Here is a 23,218-nt window from a genome sequence, read left to right on the forward strand (position 1 = left end):
TTCAACAAATAAAGCTGGGGCATGGTGCATACTCAAGGTTATTAATTGCAGCACTCTTTGGAACTGTAAAATATTGGAGCAAACTTTAATATCCATGTATAAAAGCGATTGAATAAACTAGAACACATATGTACAATTGGGTAATATATAGCTACAAAAATGAATGAGGAAGATCTCTATGAGTTATTAAGGAATGAATTCCAGGATAGAGGGTTAAGTGAAAAAGCCAAGTGCAGAAGAGTATCTATAGTATGATACCCTCTGTAAGAGAAAGATGAAGATATAAGAAAATACATTTTTTTTCTCATTTGTGCAAAAGATACACAGGAAGAATAAACCAAAAATGAAAGGGATTTGTTATCTGTGGGGGTGGGGATTAGAAAGGAATGGAAAGAAGGAAGGAATGGGAACAGAGTTGCAGGGATGAGAAGGGAGTGACAGTTTTCTGAGTATGTCTTTTTGTATAACTCTGACTCTTAAAACTATAGTAATGCTTCATATACCAGCAAAATAGTCACACTATTAAAAGCAGTAGAGATGGGGGAACTCAGAATGGAATACAAGCACTAACAAATTAACCAAACTATATTAAGTTACAGTTATTACATAATAACACTAAAGGGATTGGGGAAGATAAAAATTAACTTAAGTAACTGTAGAAAACAGTATCTTGATTGGATACTATAAGGCTAAAGACAAAAGCAACTACACATAAAGGTTGTAATCTAATAAAAGTGTTTTTCTCAGGGTTATGGGTTAACAATTCTGAAACTACTTATGTGTTTAGAATTGAACAAAGAAGTAAACACAGTGTAGAAAATGAGATCCAGTGTTCTCACTAGTGCAAAAAGAAGTATTTGGCTAAAATGAAACTTGTACTGGATTAGAATCAGAAGTATTAATATAAACTCATATTTTAAAATACATCTCCAGTTTAATAGATATAGACACCTAGAAGTGTGTGTATGTGATTGGGTTAACATACAAATATACTTCCTTGCTCTGTCAGCGGAGTGGAACTAAAAGCAGTGACACCCTAGTAGCAATTAGCACACCTGGAAGACAATCTTTGGTTTTTAAGCATCATTCTCTAATCAAAGGAACCAGGACTACCTGGAGAAGTGAGTGGCTCCAAGGCTGGAGCAGGGATAATACAGGGTGAGCCTGGAATATCTTGTGGTGCCAGAAAAGGAAGATGCTTAAAATAAAATGAGAATTTGTTGAAACACCATGCAAGCCACTCTCAAGGAGCTACTAATTGCTAAAGCTGGTACCATTTGAGCAACAAAATAAAAATTGATAATACTGGATTTTAACTCATAGATAAAATATATACCCGTAAATAAATACATACATACATAAGGAAAATGGACAACTTTTCCTTGTTGCAGATGAAATCCACAGGAGGATACTAAAATCACTGAGTGAAATTTGAAGGACAATCAGGATTTGCATAGTCTCAAAGTATCTTCCCCAAGATATCTACCTACTACAAAGAGAAAGGTAATGAATTTACAGTGGAGAAACCCAGACACCACCTTAACTAAGTGAGCAGGGTAAACCCCACAAATAGTAAGACATATCAACATCATGAACTCCTTGCATTGAGAAGGATACTTCATCGTTTTTGTGCTATTTCCTGGCAAAAGGCATAAACTCATTCCAGGGATGAGAAAACATCAGACAAATTCCACCCAAGGAACATTTAAAAAAATAACTGATCAATACTCCAAAAATGTGAAGGCCATGAAAGGAAAGACAGACTAAGGAATTGTTACAGACTGGAGGAGACTAAGGAAAAGCATTAAGTAAAATCAATGTGCGATCCTGAATAAGATCCTGGAAAAGAAAAAGGACTTGGTGGAAAAGTTTGTGAAATTTGAATAAAGTCTAAAGTTTAGTTAACATGGGGGTGGGGATGGGGTGGGTGGGTGGTGGTGGGATGAACTGGGAGATTGGGATTGACATATATACACTAATATGTATAAGATAGATAACTAATAAGAACCTGCTGTATAAAAAAATTGAATTAAATTTAAAAAAAAATTATTTATTTATGACTGTGTTGGGTCTTCGTTTCTTTGCGAGGGCTTTCTCTAGTTGTGGCAAGCGGAGGCCACTCTTCATCGCGATGCGCGGGCCTCTCACTATCGCGGCCTCTCTTGTTGCGGAGCACAGGCTCCAGACGCGCAGGCTCAGTAATTGTGGCTCACGGGCCCAGTCGCTCCGCGGCATGTGGGATCTTCCCAGACCAGGGCACGAACCTGTATCCCCTGCATTGGCAGGCAGACTCTCAACCACTGCGCCACCAGGGAAGCCCCTTGAATTAAATTTTAAAGAAGAATTGAAAAATAAATAAAGTTTAGTTAACAATATTGCACCAAGGTCCATTTCTTGTTCTCCATAAGTGTACAATGGTTATGTAAGACATTAACATTAGGGGAAGCCAGTTGAGGGATATAAAGAAACTTTTTGTACTGTTTTTGCAACTTTCTTGTAAATATAAAATTAGTTCAAAATAAAAAGTTTCCTAAAAAAAAGTTTCTCTTCATATCTCACCGTGTTATACCACTTTTCATAGAAGGGGGAAACATACCTAAATGTGACATAGGTTTGCCAAAGTGGCGGAAATGTAGGTGATTTTTATTCTTGTGTCCAAACTTTAATAGTTTTTCAAAGCTTCTACCATAAGCACAATTACTTTATTATTAGTAAACAACATGTTTCTCTTTAAAATATGATGAAGCTTATTAAAAAAAAAATATATGGGTGCTGAGTTTCTCAGACATTCAGGTACTATCTGTCTCCTCTTTCTGCTCTTTATCTGGACTTTCACAGAAATTATATACGTGTTTTTTCATTTACAGATTCATCATTTATCTGTGTATCCATAAACAATGCTTTAGTTTGGCCTGATTTTGTTATGTATATGTGGAAAATCACAATGTATTTAATCTTTCATGTCTTGTTTTTTTTCCCTGAACAAGATCCATCCCTCTGTATTATACTGGTGCGGAGAGCTCTAGTTTGGTGATTTGCACTGCAGTTTAATATTTCTTTTATACATGTGGCCCAATGTATTTACTTATCTAGTCTACCAGTCCTGGACATTCTCGTGGTTATATAATATGGCAAATTTAGCTTCTCAAAAATGGTCGCAACTATTTCTCCTGACCCACATTCCCTTCTCCAATGTGTCTTGTCACTCCCGCATCAAGTCTAATTCTGGTCCCCTTGAATCTGAGTGACCTTGTGACAGCTTGCACCAATAGAATGTGAAGGAAGGGAGGCTGTGTGACCTCCACCGCTAGGTCTTAAAAAGCAATGGTGCTTCTGCCTGATTTGCTGGAACACTTAGGCTTCTGTTTCTGAACTATCTATCTCATGAGAATTTCGGTAGTTCTGAGACCACGTTGTGAGAAAGTCAAGCTGCCTGTGGAGACCACGTTTGGGCACTCTGGTTAGTCATAGCAGTTTTTGAACCATCCTAATACAAGGACCAGCAATGTGAGGGAAGGAGTCTCCAGCTGATTCCAGCTTCCAGTGGTCAAGTCTTTTCAGGTGAAGTCCCAAACATCCTGGCAAAGAGACAAACCAACTCCACTCTGCTCTATCAGAAATCCTGATTTGAAGAATCTATGGGTATAATAAAATAGTTGTTTTAAGCCACTAAGTGTTGGGTGCTTTGTAGCCTAAACAGTAATGGTTTCAGTTTATTTTCAAATGTTCATTAGCTGGCCAGTTATTTATTTTTTTAAGAACTCTTTTTGACTGTAACCTACACTAGGAAACACATTTTACATCATACGCTCACACTCACGTGCACTCATGCTTGCCCTTACTGAAACAAAATTTTGAGGAAGTAATAGATCTTCCTTTTCAATGCAATTTGCTCTGCTATTTCTTCTTCTCATCTCTTCCTTCTCCTCTTTTCTCTTTAATTTCAGTAGAGAAATCTATTGATTTCTTATCACAACCAAATAAATTGATTTAATAAATAATAGTCTTCATCAGCAGATTGAAGGTATAGTTTAAGAGGTGATCTTAATCTCTTTATCTTTATATCTTGCAGAGTATGTATATATTTTGATATCTTATGTATTTTGCACTATACACAAGCTCATGCACATTTTACGCTCTAAACTCAGTTAAATTGTTCACTGGCCTAAGTCTAAATAAATCAATAAAACCGAAACAAAAAAATATGAAAAGAGTGAATCTAATAAATGATTCTAAACTTAATTTGGATGTTGAAGTATATGGAAACTCCAAGAACCCATTATTGTTTCAAAATGAAAGCCTGAGAGAGGTTAGTGATTTGTCCCCTGGGCTGTCAGGAAGGGAATCCTGTGGCATCTGGAAGGAGGAAGGGTCCTTGCAGAAGGTGCAGGTGGCGAGTAGTTTAGATCTGGGGTTGGGATGGAGGATTGGGTATCCTTTCTTGGCCCAGAAGAGCTTAAGAATATAAAACATAAGTGTCTACATATATACTCTTAAGAGTCAAAACACAGATCCCTTAATTCTGGCAAGAGCTTGAGAAGTATTCTCTTCTGTCTAGTAAGTGGACCCTGTGAGAAAGAATGACTTCAGAGATATTAACTACCTTTCCATTAACCTTAATATTGAACTCATAATCATTTTCCGAATCAATCTCTTCAACATCAATTTATTCAAAGATGTTGCTGGTGTCTTCAAAAGAGATGGTTCAATGAACAAGAATAGATTGCATTTGAGCCTGTGTATATTTTCTCTGTTCTTGACTTTTCTCTCTTTGTCTATCCTACTTCCTATTATTCCCTCAGCATCCTTTTACATTTCCCTCTCTGTTCCCCCTAAATTATATGAATTTGCTGGTTTGTAAATATAAGTTCCATCCACTTACACAATATTGTTAATTCATACCTGGCAGTGGCAGTTTGGCATAGTTATCCATTGCTGTGTAACAAATTATCCCAGAATTTAGCGGCTTACAATAGTAATGAGCATTTATTATCTCACACAGTTTCCATGGGTCAGGAATTTGGGGGTGACTTAACTGGGTGGTTTTGACTTGGGATCTCTGATAAGATTGCAGTCAAGATGGTACTCTGGCTGCAGTCATCTGAAAACTTGACTGAGAATAGAAGATCCAATCCCAGATGTCTCATATGGCTCACATGGCTGGCAAGTCAGTGTTGGCTATTGGCAGAAAGCCTCAGTTCCTTGGCATGTGTACCTGTTCATCGGGCTCCTTGAGAGCTCACTCCATCACAGCTGGCTTCCCCAAGAATGAGTGATCCAAGAGAGCGCAAAACAGGAGTCACAATATCCTTTATGACATAACTTCAGAAATCACAATATTCTATTAGTTCCATAGATCAGTCCTATTTAGTTTGGGAGTCTGCACATGTGCGTGCATGTCAGAGGATGAGAATTACCAGGGCCATGTTGGAGTCTGGCTATCACAGTTCTGGAGATGAACAGCTCTATTTCAGATCCCAATCCTATCACTTACCAGGTTTGCAACTTTAAGAAATTTACTAAACTCTATTTCTCAAGTTTCTCATGTCTAAAATTTGAATGAGGATAGTGAGGTAGATTTCACTTTTACTCCCAATTTTTTGCTGCCCTTTTTGGGAGAATTATACATCCCTGCCCACTAATATCGATTTATGACATGCCTACCTATGTGAGGAGTACACTTCCACTCCAACTTGATATCAGTCCCTGCCATGGGAGTTGCTTTGGTAGATCAAATGTGAGTAGAAGTGAGGTGTACTCACTTTCCAGTAGAATCGTTAGGAGCAATGAAATCTTTTCATGTCATGTTCCTTTAGTCTGGGTCCCTCCATGAAGAAAATGTGGAGCAGAACCACAACCGATCTATAAAAAAATGCAATGTGAGCCTGAAATAACCCTTGCCATTGTCATCCACTTAGATTTTGGGGGGTTTTGTTATATAATTTAGCAAAATCTAACGGATACAGCTATTATCTACTCACTAGGAGTATGCTGAGATTTGATAAAATATTTTTGAAGTGCTTATAATACTGAGACATAGTAAACAACCCTGCATATTACATATTATCTATTACCTATTACTATGATTATACAAACCTAAATTCACATGAAATGAGTTAATAAGCAATGCTATTAATTAATTTATAATAAGAGATGCACTTGATATTGAAAATAAGTATCAGAGGTGTACATACTTTCTGGTCAGGAGACCAAGATACAGATTAGAGGATGCTTTTTGAGCATATAGTTCGAATAAGAGATATTTTTATCAAGAAGTGGTTACCCAATCAATCAGCTCCACCACCCTGAGGACACCTGTGTACAGTGTTTTGTTTTGTGGAAAAGACACACTGAACAAGTTACCATTCTACAAACTCTTCTTTTTCTAGGTGATCATCAACCTCCTTTTTCTCACAGTTTTCTCACAGTTGCTCTGATATGAATTCTCCAGACTTACAGTAACCATGATACTCCAATATAATTTATATCAGTTACAGTACAAATACAGTCAGTTACAATTTAGAATATTGCAATATATTTATAAAGTTTACCATAGAGTAAATACAATATGCCAGTAAATGCAATATGTTCTAAGCACTTTTCAAATACTTACTCACTTAATCCTTGTAATAACAAGGATTATTACGAGTCACTGGCACAATGGTGCTATTATTACACCATTTTCCAAAAGACAAAACTGCATCCAAAGATGTTAAGTAACTTGCCCAAGGACTTAAACTAAGAGAGCTTTCCTGTACTGTCTCTCCGCCTTGTAACAGTGACTAATTCTGCCATCCTTTATAAATTATTGTTATACCAAGTACAGTAAAATTTTATTCTCATGTTTTGAAACTTTATTTCTTTTTTTTTAAAATAGATTTATTTTATTTATTTATTTATTTCGGCTGCGTTGGGTCTTCGTTGCTGCACACGGGCTTTCTCTAGTTGCGGCGAGCGGGGTCTCCTCTTCGTTGCGGTGCGCGGGCTTCTCATTGCGGTGGCTTCTCTTGTTGCAGAGCACGGACTCTAGGCCTGCGGGCTTCAGTAGTTGTGGCACGTGGGCTCAGTAGCTGTGGCTCTTGGACTCAGTAGTTGTGGCTCGCGGGGTCTAGAGTGCAGGCTCAGTAGTTGTGGAGCACGGGCTTAGTTGCTCCGTGACATGTGGGATCTTCCTGGACCAGGGCTCGAACCCGTGTTCCCTGCATTGGCAGGCGGATTCTTAACCACTGCACCACCATGGAAGCCCTGAAACTTTATTTCTAAGCACTATTCTTTGATTTGGGGTGGGGTAGAAAGCAGGGGCTGGAGTAGGAAATAGGAAGCAATTTGTAGGACAACATACTTAGTTTATGAAGTCATAGTACAATCCTCATTAACTTCCCCCACAGTCTCCACCAGTGACGCCCCTCTTCTGTGACACGGACAACTTAGGCTTTTGGGTTTTTGTTTATTTTCTTTTCTTCCCCTTCACCCCAACTTTGGTCTCATATAAAGTGTCTCCACCCACTTCCCAAAATATGGTTCCTAAACTTTCCCTGTGGAGAAATTCTGCAGCCCCTAATATTCAGGGATTTAAGAGACCACAGATGTCACAAAGCCTCCCACTTTGTAAAATAGGAAACTTAAGCCCAGAGTGGTGAAGTTACATCCTGAATAAGCAATCACCCTCTGGACTTCCAGCAGCATGAGCACTAGGGCAGATATTTAGCATCGCAAATGCTTTAGAAAACTTTTGCTGCAAATACTGCTCTGTACATGAGTTGCTCAGGGAAGACCAATGTTTATCAGTTGGGTTCAGTCCCACTGTTTGTCAGTGTATTAAAAACTGCTCCAGGGATTTTATATAGGATGAATTTAATAGAGGTAATCAGTGAAACAGATCATGAAAGAGTTAAGAAACCAAAAGAGAGATGAAGAGTAACCAAAGATAAGCAGCAGCAAGAAGTTGCCACTTCTCCAAGAGCTAGGACAAAGGAAAAAGAGGTGCTGCTATCATTTAGGAGTTGGGGCCAGCCCCAACTGGAGATCCAGTCTCCAGTGAAGCTGGAACAACACAGGCTGGTAAGACAGGAGTGGAGACCACCAAGAGACCAGCTATCTGGTGGGACTGGAGCCAAAGAGTGCCAGTGAGGCTGGAGAAACCCCAGGAAGCAAAGGCAGGAAGGGCAGAAATAACTTGGTCTCACCAACATGTTCCACTGGGGCCTCCCATTGGTCATATCTACTGGAAGCCAGAGAGCAAGGGAGCCTGGGAATTGTAGTTTCCAGTGACATACAGCAGCTTCAGAGAATAAACAGGCAAATGACCGAAACAATCAGAAATTCAAATATTTCTGCGAATCTGATGCCTGAGCATGAGTCCTTGTATCTGAACTCAACCAGAGGTACACTTCCATCTTTAAAGACAAGGGGTCAAGAAGACAGTTTCACCTTCTTTTAATCAGGTTGTGATATATCCAGTGTGGTGGGGATCCTCTGACAGAATCAAAACGATCCCTGACTCTGAGGGTTCATATCCCTAAGTTATCCCCTTTTCTTGAGTGTGTGCTGCACCTGGTGACTTGCTTCTAACAAAGAGAATATGTCGGGACTTCCCTGGTGGCGCAGTGGTTAAGACTCTGCCTGCCGATGCAGGGGACACGGGTTCGAGCCCTGCACCTGGAAGATCCTACGTGCCACGGAGCAGCTTGAGCCCACGTGCTGCAACTAATGAAGCCCACGCACCTAGAGCCTGTGCTCCGGAACAAGATGAAGCCACTGCAATGAGAAGCCCGAGCACCACAAGGAAGAGTAGCTACCACTGCCGCAACTAAAGAAAGCCCGCGCGCAGCAACGAAGACCCAACGCCGCCAAAAATAATCAATCAATAAATAAAAAATTAAAAAAAGCACAGACTCGTAAAAAAAAAAAAAGAGAGAATATGTCAAAAGCTATGGTGTGTCATTTTTTTTTTAAAGCCTTTTTTTTTTTTGGATGTTGGGGCTAGGAGTTTATTAATTAATTAATTAATTTTTGCTGTGTTGGGTCTTCGTTTCCGTGCAAGGGCTTTCTCTAGTTGTGGCAAGTGGGGGCCACTCTTCATCGCAGTGCGCGGGCCTCTCACTGTCACGGCCTCTCCTGTTGCGGAGCACAGGCTTCAGATGCACAGGCTCAGTAGTTGTGGCTCATGGGCCTAGTTGCTCCACGGCATGTGGGATCTTCCCAGACCAGGGCTCGAACCCGTGTCCCCTGCATTAGCAGGCAGATTCTCAACCTCTGCGCCACCAGGGAAGGCCCTGGTGTGTCATTTTTGAGATTAGTTTACAAAAGGTGTAGCTTCTATCTTGGGCCCCCACTTGCACTCTCTCACTTGCTCATTTCCTCAGAAGAAAGTCAGTAAGCCACCGACATGACAAGAAACAAGGACTTGAGGACTTCAGTCTAACAAACAGCCCTTGAGGAACTGAGTCCCTCCAACAACCATGTGCACGGGTTTGGAAGCGGATCAGTCCCAAATTGAGCTTTGAGATGATGGCAGTCCTGGCCACATCCTAAATGCAGCCTTGTGAGAGACCCAGAGAACCCAGTTCAGCCACGCTCAGATCCTGAAGCTGCTAAGTTTGAGGATAATTTGTGATGCAGCAATAGATAACGGATACATCCAGAGATAAGCCAAAGACATACAAGGGGAAATAAAGGGAAGAGAGGGCATGGTTTTCAGTGTCTATTATGTACCAAGCACATTATCCCCACTTAATCTTTGCATCTATCCTCTGAGGTCGGTGATCATCATTGGTTCCATTTTCCAGACAAGGAAACTGAAGATGAAAAGGGAAAATAATTTGCTCAAGGTCGCATTGTAGGGTTGCAATTGTAGGGTTGCAGAGTAGGGTCTGATGGATGGCCATATCTGGGTTTTTATTTTCATTATTTCACATTGTTCCAGAACTCAAAACAAACAGCCTTCAAAGTTGCAGTCACTTCATTTGGATTAAGTACAAATAAAAAGAGTAAATTGTTTAAAGTCAAATGCCTTCTTGCTTTCTGAAAATTGTATACCCACTTCTTTCTCTCACAGAATATCATAACTCACCTAAAAATTTAAAAAAAAGGAGCAGGGCCTTATTTCTGCTCCTTTCTGCACTTAAAGATGGAAGTGTACCTCTGGTTGAGTGCAGATACAAGGTCTCATGCTCAGGCATCAGATTTGCAGAAATATTTGTTTGAATTTCTGATTGTTTCCCTCATTTGCCTGTTTACTCTCCGAAGCCGCTGTCACTGGAAACTACAATTCCCAGGCTCCCTTGCTCTCTGGCTTCCAGTAGATTTGACCAATGGGAGGCCCCGGTGGAACAGGTTGATGAGGCCAGGGTATTTCTTAAAGACTAAAGGCCAGAGAACAATATAAAATTCGTGTAACAAATAACCAAATTAAAGCAAACAAAGCCTCCAAAGAGACAGGCAGTTTTTAGCTCTTTGGGCTACTAGACCACTGGTTGCATTGTGTAATTAGATAATTACTTTTATGGTAATAGCAGCAAACAGCAACTCGCATTTGTCGAGGGTTCCCTTCGGATTGGGCGCTCTTCTGAGGTCTTTACCTGTATTACCTCATTTGCCTTCCCAATAACACTATGAAGCTGATTCCCTGTGTGTGTCTTATTCTCATCTGCACACTTCCCCCATCCGTCCTTTTTACCAGGTACATGACCTGGGCAAGTTAGGTAATCTCTCTGTGCCTTGGTCTCCCAATCTACAAAATGGGACAATAATAGCACTTACCTCATGACATTATGAAGATTAAATAAAATAAGTTAGTGCTTGAGTGAGCATTATAATCTAATGAAGTGAGGTAAGAACCACATTCCTCCCAATCCAACTCTAGTTTATTTATTTATTTATTTATTTGCGGCATGCGGGCCTCTCACTGTTGTGGCCTCTCCCGTTGCGGAGCACAGGCTCCGGACGCGCAAGTTCAGTGGCCATGGCTCACGGGCCCAGCCGCTCCGCGGCATGTGGGATCCTCCCGGACCGGGACGCGAACCCGCGTCCCCCGCATCAGCAGGCGGACTCTCAACCACTGCACCACCAGGGAAGCCCCCAACTCTAGTTTAGATAGCAGTAAATTTGGATAACAAGGAATATTTGTCTGATTCTGAGGCACAGCTTCTGAGTCACAGGTGAGATCCGAGCGTCGTGGTTCTTACTGATGGAGCCAGAGGACCGTTCTGCGGCTCCATAACACAGATGCCGGGACCGGCACCGGAAGTCCGAGCTGAGCCCTTAGTTCCGGCGTGACTGGGTCCCACTGGGGCATCCGCGGAGTGCAGCGGTGGCAGAGTCTCCACGTATTTCAACACTGACCACCTAGTGTGAAAACAAGGTACTTTTAAAAAGTGCTCCTTAAAAAACAGCTGATGCTAAATGGAGAGGAAAGAGAGCGGGAAAACATTGGGCAAAAGAAAGGGTGGCGGGGGTGGGGGTGGGGTGGGGGAGGAATACAAAGGGATAAATAAGAAATTTCAGAAAGAGCTGTTGGTTTGTAGCGTTCATGAAGAACATTTGAGAAGATGAGACACAAGGTGATTAGAATAATGATTAAAAAGTTCGATCTGAGCCCATAATGAAAGCTGTTTATAGCCACTCCTTCCCACCGACTCCCTCCTCTAGAGGTCATTAACTCCTCCTAACAGGTCTTCGTACTTTGGGCTTCTGTCTGGTTGGCAGGCACAGTGTCTGTTGTGTCTGCTGGAACTCGTGGGCAGAAGTCGGCAGATGCGCAGTGCCTGCTCTCCTGCAGCTCTGAGTCACGTGCCAGGGAAGGGGACAGCCTGATGCACAGAGGGGCTGTGCTCCAGAAGGGGACCCAGTGCCTGTGCTGTTCCTTTTCATAGAGAAAGCATGAGACCAGACTTGAATAGGAGAAGAAACCTTTTCTGTGTGGGTTTCAGCTGGGAGCACCAGCCTCCCAGCACCTGAGAACATTGGCTGATTCTCCCACAGGGGGAGAAGCAGCCATTGTTCCCAGTTCATTGCCAGGCAACCCAGAGGAAATCCCTGGGGTCACTGGTTAAACAGCCCTGCTTGTGTCCTAGCAGTGCCTTTGCTCATGGCATTCCTAGCCACGCTGTACTGACGGTCCACACTCCCAGCATCACTCTCTGCCAGACCTTGGCCACCCTCCCAGCAGGGATCTCTCCCCTCTGGGAGTAGGAGGAAGGCTAGGGAGGGTCTCACTGAGAAGGTGACATTTGAGCAAAAGCTTGAAGGAAGTGAGGGGTGAGGCAGGTGAGGATGTGTGAGAAGAGTGTGTCAGGGTTCCTCATAAAATTTGGAAAGTCGATATGAGAACCCAGCAGATGGGAAACAATGCAGAAGAATCCACAATAGGTGTGGATCATAGGACTGTGGGAATTAAATCAGCCCAGAGACATGGGGCTCATTTGGGAGGTGAGAGAGAACCCTTTTAGGTAGGAAAACAGCACAATAGCGTGAGCCAATGTGTGTGCATGAGAGAGAGACAGAGACAGAGAGAGTCATGAGCGGTATGAGAGTATCTTTATGGGGTAGAAACAAAGGACGTTTAAGGTAGTGGTGTGCTGGTAAATGTTTAACAACTGATTCTCCAGGAAAACTCCCCAAATACTGATTTGTAGCCAGTTCTTGTTGTGTAAATACTGCCGCTATGGCCAATTCCAGGCTACCGATGTTACCCTGAACACGGAACAGAACGCAAGGAAGGTTCAAAATGACATGTAGATTTTCCAGTGGAGGCCTGAGAGGATGAAGACGGCGAGGGCAGAAATATAACTCTGTGGGCGATGTGCACAAGCCACTGATCTGCTCTGTGACCACACAGAGACCAGCTGCTCAGGGCCCCAGTCTCTTCATCCCCAGCCTGAAGGACTGAGCTAAAGGAAATCGAAGTTTCCTTCTGTGCTCTCCCCTTCCTTTATTCTTTCCTCCCAAAGAGCCACTGTATCTAGGGCCCCTTTCCTTAACGGCCTTCCACATATTTCTTTTCTCTGCCAAAGTTGCACAGGTACCCAGTAGGGGTGATTCTCCATATCCAGAGAGTCAAGCTGAGCCCCAAATGGAGTAGGCACAACTTGCAGCGTCCCTGTCTTAGGTGTCTCTGCTCTTGGAAAGGTGGCTCAGCTGAGTTCGAAATGCCCACCCAGTCCACTGGGGCTGCTGCTTCTGCACCTGGAAGAGACCTGGTGGCAGGTGAGTGGGTGCGTCCACTGCCATTTCAACACCACATGTCTGCCAGGCCCACTCCTCTGGAAGCTTCCTCCGGCCATGGGGGAGTGGCTGCCCGAAGCAGGCAGTGATCTGGCTTATCACAACCTAAGTCATCTCAATCTCTGCAGGTGGAAGCTGGCAAATCCCAACTTGGAAATCCCAACATCCTCTTCAACTGCCCACATTTGTGAATGGATCAACAGGTGAGAGATCATTTCTATCTCTACTTCTATCTTTATATAAGCTTGCACATGTTTATGTTAGGTTTTACAAGGAACAAGGTGCTTTCTCACGTGCTCTCATTTGACTGGTTTTTCAAAACTCTGGGACGTGCTATTATCCCATTTTACAGATGAAAAGCCTGATTTTTCAGGGATGGCAGGTGACTCACCCCCAGTCAGACACTTGGTAAATGGCAGAGCTGGAATACAGACCCAAGTATTTTCATTCCAGATTCGCACGTCTTTCCAGAATATTTCACTGCATGTCTGTGCTGTGTGTACATGCATATGTATATGTACGTGTGTACACACACAAACCACTTTGTATAGACTTATATAGGTATTTTTTAAGACTAAGTTGGGTGTGTCCTTCTTACAACCCAGCCTTAGGAATTTATCAGCTATTTCCTGAGTGATTAGTACATGCCAGGCAATATCAGACACCAGCTGAGAGCTGGCAATACAGCAGTGGACCATCCAGACCCCCAGTCCCCAACACACAGACACTAGAGTAGCAGAAACATTCTTAAAACCTGACCTTAACTTAAGAGGAAAGAGCAGAAGGGGCAAAGTGGCAGGCAGATTGGGAGGGTGTGCCTTCTAACTCCTGTGTGAGGAAATGGCCATTTAACCAGGTAATTAATGAAACTATCTTCCTCTGTCTTGGTACCATATTTCATTTCTTCATGCCAGGCTGGAATTTGGGGAGCCTGATCCTATTACAATATATATAACTCTCACAAAAGAAGTAGTGTTGAAAAATTAAATAATTTTGTTTGTGCTCTTCTTTAGAATTCCAAACTTTTTTTTTTTCCATTTTCGTAGTTAATTAAGGTACGTATTACCTCCATTATACAGATGAAGAAACTGGAGTTCAAAATGAGCTTGGCTAAAGCCACAGTTTTCTTTTTTGCGGTACGCGGGCCTCTCACTGTCGTGGCCTCTCCCGTTGCGGAGCACAGGCTCCGGACGCGCAGGCCCAGCGGCCATGGCTCACGGGCCCAGCCGCTCCGCGGCATGTGGGATCTTCCCGGACCGGGGCATGAACCCGTGTCCCCTGCATCGGCAGGCGGACTCTCAACCACTGCGCCACCAGGGAAGCCCCAAGCCACAGTTTTTAAGGAGAAGAACCTTGAGTCCAAGCCAAGGGTGACTTGAATTTCTGTTCATTTTCCACCATCCCAGAGGAATATGAGAACAATTTCCATTTTGCTGTACATCAGGGTTTGTTATTCTGGAATTGCTTTATGTGCCTACCAACAGGAGACAGGTTACATGAACTGTGATGTACTTGTGATGCGTTCACAGTACAATACCATGAGACAGTGTACAGGATGTCCCCTATGTTCATATCTGGAAAGTTTTCCAAGATATACTGTTATAGAAAAGAGTAAGTGTATACAGTCTGCTATCTTTTAAGAATGAAAACTGGGGGAGATAAAACATGCGTTCATTCTTGACTCACATCAGCATGAATTAACAATAGGCAAATACACAAGGAAAATAATGTTACCTAGGGAGAGTGGGGTAAACCAGTGAGGAGTGGATTCTCAGCGTATACCTTGTGATTTTGATTTGGTTGAACCCTGTGAATGTATTACTTATTCAAGAAATTAGGTACATTTGGTACTAGAGAGAGCTTCTCCACAATAATATTTACCACCCCTTCCCTTTTACTCTCCTTATCCCGAAGACACACAGTGCACACGAAGAAAGAAACCCAAGTAAGTTTTTAATAGGAAAAAATTGGCAGGTACAGAATCAATCAATGATGTCAGAACACAGATGCCAATCCATTTATTTCTGAGAATTGATGAGTTTGACAGACACTCTGGATCTAGGCATCTCTTTGTAGTGAGAAGCTTTTGAAACCTAAGGGGAGAGAAGAAACCAAAGTAAATGTATTTGGGAACTTCTTTCTTAACCTTCCTCAACATATGCAGAAGAACTTACAAACCTCTTCCCTCAGAATGAGTTTGGTTCATTCTGTATATCAGCCCTTTTCATTTCCTCATATACACACTCCCCATGGTAAGAGGACCCAGCCTCCCCGGGAAATGCTCTAATTTCGCTCTTCAGATAGGGTTGCCAGATTTGGCAAATAAAAATACAAGATGCCTAGTTAAATCTGAATTTCAGATAAACAACATCTTTTGTTGAATTACAGCATGTCTCATGCCATATTTGGGGGCATACTTATACTAAAACAATTACTTGTCACTTAACTGAAATTCAAATTTAACTGAGCATCCTATATTTTATCAGGCAACTGTATCCTCAGATGCTACCTGAAGGGAGCTGGTTAAGTGCACTTGAACATGTTAGCCCAGAGGGACAAAAAGTACCTAGCCCGGTGTGCTACCAGTAGAACTTTCTGCATTGACAGACATGTTCTACATCTATCTGTCCAATGTAGAAGCCACCAGCAACTTGAAATATGGTTAGTGCAACTGAGTACCTGAATTTTTAATTTCATTATTTTATTTAAATTTAAAATGTCACATGTGGCCAGTGGCCTATCTTGGACAAAGTAGCTCAAGTACCAGTCATGTATCTCCCTCCAAATGTAGCAACTGGAATTTAAAACCGAATGGTGGCTAAAAAGGTACATCACCCGGAAATAAACCCACAAATCCCTGCAGCTTAGTGATTATTCCGTTTCCATGCAGATATAAGTTCTGTTGCCAACACATTAATTCTGAGTATTCATTCTGAGTATTTACTGAGGATGTGACATGCCAGGGAGTGGAGATGTATGATAGAATTTTTCAACAAACTTACCCTGTAGATGATCGTGTTAACTGTATAATCCAGCATTAGACTGTAAAAGCCACCAAGGTGCCCTATGTGCAGAGCAGGCATTGTAAGGGGATGAAACAGCATTGATTTGGTCACACACATCAGCTGTGTGACCCTTTTCCTTCCATGACTCTAAGCAAGCATTAGTAACCACAGACCCAGTAGGGTGTTAAGGAGGATTCTTTTATACACGGTATCAGCCAGCAGAGAAGACAGGCCCTTAAAGGAAACTGAGCTTCCTGGGTCACTGAGGCTTATCAGGAGACATTAAGTCTGGTGAGGTTAGTGCAGAAACCTGGCAAAAGGTAGAGTGTGGAAAACAAATGGTGTATATGGTACTTCCAAATTTCACTGCGGTCCTGGTAGCTGCATAGGGCAGTAGGCAGTGCATTAACAATGGTTAGTGGGCATTTTTATACAGAAATTCAGATAACCATGTGCTTTCTGGGCTCTGAGAGGGCTTTTGGGGCTACAATATCCATTCCCTGGTTCATTCACCAGCGAGTTGAGTCCCAGGCCTTCTGTTAGATGTTAGGATGTCACAGACCAGGTCCCACTTCATGAAACAGAGAGTATAATGGGGAGAGGCAAACAACAAGGGAGCTGATAAATAAAATATTAGAATGTATTTTAAAGAATCTCAACAAGATGATTGATAGAAAGTAACTTGGAGTGAGACGTGAGCAGAGGGAGGTTACTTATTTTTTTTATTTTTGTTTTTTTTTGCGGTACGCGGGCCTCTCACTGTCGTGTCCTCTCCCGTTGCGGAGCACAGGCTCCGGACGTGCAGGCTCAGTGGCCCTGGCTCACGGGCCCAGCCGCTCCGCGGTACGTGGGATCTTCCCGGACCGGGGCACGAACCCGTGTCCCCTGCATCGGCAGGCGGAGTCTCAACCACTGCGCCACCAGGGAAGCCCGGGAGATTACTTTTTTATTTTACTTTCTATACTTGAAGTTACAAACTTAATTCATGCTCCTTTTAACACTTTACACACATGTTTATACAGGTTAACAATCTCTCCTCATATAACCTCACATAATGGGGCTTTTATTTCTAGATGGTAGACACCCTCTCTTCCCTAGTTTCTACTATCTGTCTATCTATCTATCTATCTATCTGATATTGCTTTGCTTTACAAAAGGTTAAGTGTCTCTTAATAAATTTTAATATATATTGCCAGGAAATTTTCTCAAAAGATAATATGACTGTGGCACTCCTTCCTCATCCTCAGCATCCTAAGTATTATTGGTTTTAGTGGTTGTCTATCCATAGGTGAGAAATGCTATTCATTAGTTGCTATGATATGCATAACCTAACTTTTAGGAAGGTGAACAGTTCTATGTATTTTGGTTTGTTTTTTCTCATATGCACTGTCTATTTGAATTTCATAAAAGGTATAAAATATTCTGTTCAGTAATTTTTTTCTATTATTGTTTGCCCTTTTCTTAGCAGCTTGCAGGTCTTCCTTGTAAATTAAAGTCATTAACCTTTTGTGTATAATGTTTTACAACTCCTTTATCCCAATTTACTGCTTGTTTTCTACTCTTTTTATGGAATATTGCATCTTAAGTTTATTTTTGTCCTATGTGGTCTGTGTCCCTTCCTATATGGCATTTGTGTTTACTGCCTGGCTTAATAATGACACCTCCCCCTTAAAATATACACATACAAAACTGAAGTTATAAAAAGTGTGTCCCTAAAATTTCATCTAGTATTTGTATTTTATACTTAGCTCTTTAATCCATCTGGGTAGGTCTATTTCAGATAGGCCTGTCTGGAGAAGAGCTGAGAACACGCTCGCCAGAAGAAAAATCAGAGGATGGGCACTGCAGAGAAAGAGACCAACAGTACAAATGTCTTGAAGCAGCAAAGGGCTTGGCAGGTGGAAGAGAGATCAGTGTAGCTGGACAGGGAGATGGAGATGGAGATGAAATCAGGGAGGTGGGCAGAGGCCAGGGTGGTCATGGATGGCTCTTCAGGTCATGGGAAGGAGTATGGTAAATAAATTAAGATATGTATTAAAGGTATAGGTGAAGTGACTTACAGATAGTTTGGATTCGTGGAGATGAAGGAAAGGGAGCAAGGCTCATTCCTAGAATTTTCGCTCGAGTAAATGGACTTACAGTAATGTCATTTACTGAGCTGGGGAGGATTGGAGGGCATAACAGGCTTAGGAAGCATAATGTAAACTCTTGTGTCTTGAATGTATTTAGGCTGAGAGGTCTGTTAGGGCTTCAGGTGAAGGTGTCAAGTAGAAATTTGTATGCACACATTTGCATTTCAGGGAAGACAGCAGGACTGGAGACGTAAAATTGGAAGTTTATTGCATATAGACAGACTTTGAAACTACAGTACTGATAAAATCATCAAGGAGACAGAGTGAACAGGGGCTAGTACTGAGCTCCAAGGTTCTAAAATTTAGAGCATTTTCAGATAGAGCCATTTTGAGATAGATTTTGAATGCAAGGGCAATTTGTCATGGCGTAAAGTCAGGGCCTGTACTTTCAGCTCAGGCTATCACTGAGTACAGGAAAGAATAGACATGCTCAGCTGCTGCTGCCTGGTGCTGCGAGAGTGAGGAATGTGGTAAAAGTTTAAGCTCCAACTGGCAGACAAGCAACATACAGCAGAGACCCCGAAACTTACACACTTGCTTCTTTCAGAAAGAACCTCAACTATAAGTAACACGTGTAAGTCTAAGTCTTAACAGATGCTTGTTCTATCACCCTGCCTAAACTACAACTTAACTAACAACTGTAATCTAATTAAGTCCAATGAATTTCTGATATTTTTTCAATATGACTACATTAATTCCATGTCCTAGAATTCGTTTTATTTTAAAGTATACATGTTACGTTCCAAATTCTTTTGGTGTTATGATGATTATACTTATTGAGTTTTTTCATAAATTTGTCTACTTATTAATGATACAGTTTTATGGGTATAAATATAGACTATAATCTGCCTTTTGGTAGATCTCCTGGTGATGCTAATCTTATTTTGCTACAAGATCAAGGTACTGAAATAAAATAGAGAGGGAAGAATACTGGGGCTACATGTGAGCCCTTATTCTCAATTTTGGTATGTTTGGGGATTCCTCAATTAAATTCCTAATGTTTCCTAGTAACCCACATGCATTATACTTAACAGGAGTATTTACATTTATAATTATAATTCAGGCTCAACAGGTGACAAACCCCTAGAAGGTAACCTACTTCCAACCTTAAAATATACAATTTTTTTTTTACAACTGGTTATAAAATGTATCACACTTGTAAAAAAGAGTTCAAGTGATACATTTAAAAAATAGAATGTGAATGGATAATGGATGGAGTAAAGGAAACGATATTGCTGCATAGATTATTTGGAAATTTTAAAGAAGATTTTATATTTGGCGATGCTGTATCAAAGTGATCTGTGTTGTTTGAAATATGCTATATAATTGAATGATGATTCTGTCTCAGCCTCACATCTCAATAAATCCCTTTAACACATATCTTGTCCCTGGTGGCCAGGTGTCTTCAGTAACTGGAAGCCCAGGGTTTACGATTCACATCAACTTGCCCCAATTTAAATGGTTCTCTCCAGGACCCTTGAGGCATGGTAGATGGAGACCTACTCAAGGGCTGGAAACCAACTAAAGCTACTGAGAGTTTATTGCCCACTAGAGAATTTTCCCAAGTGGTAACTAGGGCTTTTGGATATAAACAGTGACGTTTCAAAGTAGGAGGTGAAGAACTATGTTGGAGAGGGGAAGCTAGGCCAGAGCTGTGAGGAATGTCCTCTGCTTGGGGAATAGCCTCTTAGCAGTACCTCTTAGGTAAGAGGTTATCAATTGGCACCTTCTGTGTTTCTTTGAAGCTCCCAAAATAAGTTGCCAATGCAAATTGGATTTTTCAGAAGGGATTTTCTACTGGTAAGAGAAGATATTATTAGCAGCCTTTAGTCTGGCATGTAATTAATGTCTCCTCTGGTAATAAACTGACCCTCTAGAACAAAGTACTTCCTGATGGCCCAGCCACTGACTCAGCTCAACATTTACTCAATGTCTGATTATCAAGTGTTTATTGTATGCCAGGGTCTATGCTGACTATCAACAATTTAACAAGATGTGGTCCTTGACTTTAAGGAGGTCTCAGTGAAACACACGAAATTAACACGATGTATCATTCACTCTTAAGTAATCCAATACAAAGTTTTGTTATTGGAGCCCAGAGGGGAGAATTCAAGTCCTCGCTAACTCCTTTCTTCACCTACCACAATAAATTAGTTTATCAAGTCCTTTGGTTCTTTTTTTTTTTTTCCTTTGGTTCTTTACTGAACCATCTCCCCACTTGTCGCCTTGTTTCACTTGTCACATACTAAATCAAAAGTGTATTGGTTAACACAAAAATATGTGGCTAGCACACTGTCAGGATTTACCTCCCTCCCTTATGTAGATTCCAGGGAGATTACCTCTCCTCCTTCTCTTAAATTTTTCACAGAGTTTAGGATACAATTAGTAACATTCTGGTATGTGGGCAAGGTTAAATCCATTATGTATTGAATTTTTACTCCTTTCATTATTCTGACAACCTCTTAGGGAGCAGTTGGTTATAAAATTGCCAGTGGTTAGAAGTACTGACTTCCTGACCTTGGGGCTTAGACAAGTTTTTTATGCTGTCTTCCTGTCTCTTCATCTTTAAAATTGGGATAGGAATAGTACTTATCTCTAAGATTGTTGGGTTAAATTAATATGCTGGAAGCATGTTGACACACAGTAAGTGCTTACTAAGTGTTGGCCATTACTCGAGCACCCCGCGTTCTAATTTCAGAACCCACACTGCTGAATCCACTCTTTTCATCACAAGACAAGCAAAGGCATACAGGAAGAAATGGACGCAGGGAGAAGTTAAGCACCTAGCCCAAGGTCACCCACCTAGTTAAGTGTTGGAGCTGGGTTCAAAGGCAACCTGGAAAGTCAATGAAAAGTATCCCAAGGCTTATATAAAGCAATTGCAACCTAAGGATCCAAGTTCTCCAACATACAAGAAATGCTGGGCGTAAAGAACCCGGTCCTCTCAGTGGACCCCTACCTGAAATGCTGTGAGGCCGGACCTTCCCCAAACTGATTTTCATTCCGGCTATCCTTAAAAATTAAGGAAATTCTAACGTGCGGCCATCAAGGTGCTCACTTCTTTTTCCGCCTATTTGCCTTCACCAAACACCCAGACCCTCTAGCCCCGGTTCTTTGGCTGGTAGTTTCAAGGTCGGGGTGGGGGTGGGGGGTAGGGGGATGCGCGGGAGGAGGGCAAGAGAGGGATGGAGGCTGCCTCAAGACCGCAAAGTGTCTGTGCCAACATGAGAATGAGAAAAGTGCGTTCACGGGAACCAGCTTCTGTTTAGATTCTCTTTCCCCACACACTCGGATCTGAATGCTCCAAAAGAACTGATGCCACGCAAAATGCTTCAGTGAAGCTCCAGAGATGTTTGAATGAGGGTGCGTCTCCCTGGGCCGCACAGGTCCCAAGTTTTGGCCTACTCAGCCTCCTTGCCTACTCATCCAAGGACAAACTGAGTCATGCAGAAGAAATGCTTACTTGATGAGACTCAATCCCGGAAAATAGGATCCTAGGAATTTTTGCACAGTACCAGATCGACACTTTTGGGTTGGAGCAGCTAATTTACCAGATCCCTAGTAGTTAACTATTTTAGGGAGGCCTGCAGCCCTACTCTATCCCTTTTGGGGCTGCGTTAGGGACCTAGGCGTTTGAACCTCTATTAACTATAGTTCGTTGAATGTCAGGCACTAATCTAGGTTACGGGTGTTAAGCGGTTTGTCAAAAGAAAAAAAAAAAAAAATCAATGGAAACACCATCACTCTATCCCCAATTTACATACAACAAAACTACCAGGTTAGAAATTGGCCCCAAATCTCACAATTTGTAAATGTGGGGAGAAGCCACAATTAGAGTCTAGATTCGGTCTGTTCTAAGCTACCATTATGTTAACTCCAGGTAATCAATTTTTCAAAAGCCCCTTTCAGTACGTGGTAAATTTCAGATGATACGTTGAAAGTTAGCGGGAGCAGAGTCTAACTCCCTTGCGGGATTAGGAAAGACGGGTTGTCTGCAGCCTAGAACGAGGCGTCTAAGAGGTTCTGGCTATTTCACTCGGCATGTTCATTTGAGACCACCGTATATCCACCCCTGCAGTTAAACCGTGCTTAGGCTTTACTGACTAAAGGCAGATCACTCGACTGTCTGAAATGCCTAACCACTTCGTGGATCATTAGACCTTAACCGATTTACCGCGTTCTGCAGAGAGGCAGATTTCTAGTAACAATGAGAGCCTTTTCTAAATATCTAGGGAGATTTTTTTTCCATTTCTTGTTATCTTGGATAAAAATTCACTTACCTTCCTTTTTCTTTAATAGTCCAAGTGGTGTTAGCTCTTCCTTTGAAACAGTGGGGGGCTCTGAAAAGAGCCTTTGGGTTTGAAAGCACTTCCGGAAACTCAAATCCCTGTCAAATCACTTGCCCTTGGCCTTGTGATGGCTCTCGGTCTTCTTAGGCAACAGCACCGCCTGGATGTTCGGCAAGACCCCGCCCTGAGCGATGGTCACGCGGCCCAACAGTTTGTTAAGCTCCTCATCGTTGCGGATGGCCAGCTGCAGGTGGCGTGGGATGATGCGAGTCTTCTTGTTGTCGCGCGCCGCATTACCAGCCAACTCCAGTATCTCAGCCGTCAAGTACTCCAATACCGCTGCCAAGTACACCGGCGCGCCAGCCCCGACCCGCTCAGCGTAGTTGCCCTTACGAAGTAGGCGATGCACTCTGCCCACGGGAAACTGGAGACCGGCCCGCGAGGAGCGAGACTTCGCTTTAGCCCGAGCCTTACCACCTTGCTTGCCACGTCCAGACATCGCAAAATAAACAGAAAAGAAACAAACAAAAAAAGAGTACTTCTCAAAACAAACCAAGTCTGAAAGCAG

At 42.1% G+C, this 23,218-nt stretch overlaps 1 protein-coding gene across 2 annotated transcripts; it reads right to left on the bottom strand.

Annotated features, from left to right (window-relative positions):
- Nucleotides 1-15,161: 15,161 nt before the first annotated feature.
- Nucleotides 15,162-23,197, bottom strand: LOC115866051 (histone H2A type 1-C). 2 transcript variants are annotated; one of them, XM_030881216.2, is made up of 2 exons: nt 22,642-23,197; nt 15,162-15,317 (listed from the first exon to the last, which is right to left on the bottom strand). In XM_030881216.2, the coding sequence occupies exon 1, from the start codon at nt 23,147-23,149 to the stop codon at nt 22,757-22,759; it is 393 nt and encodes a 130-aa protein (XP_030737076.1). In that variant the 5' UTR covers nt 23,150-23,197; the 3' UTR covers nt 15,162-15,317; nt 22,642-22,756. The 2 variants fall into 2 exon arrangements, with proteins under 2 accessions (XP_030737076.1, XP_060164199.1); XM_060308216.1 differs by having other exon boundaries at nt 15,162-18,071.
- Nucleotides 23,198-23,218: the final 21 nt, after the last annotated feature.

This window comes from Globicephala melas, chromosome 11 (genome assembly GCF_963455315.2).
Source record: "Globicephala melas chromosome 11, mGloMel1.2, whole genome shotgun sequence".
In the NCBI taxonomy this organism is placed as follows: Eukaryota; Metazoa; Chordata; class Mammalia; order Artiodactyla; family Delphinidae; genus Globicephala; species Globicephala melas.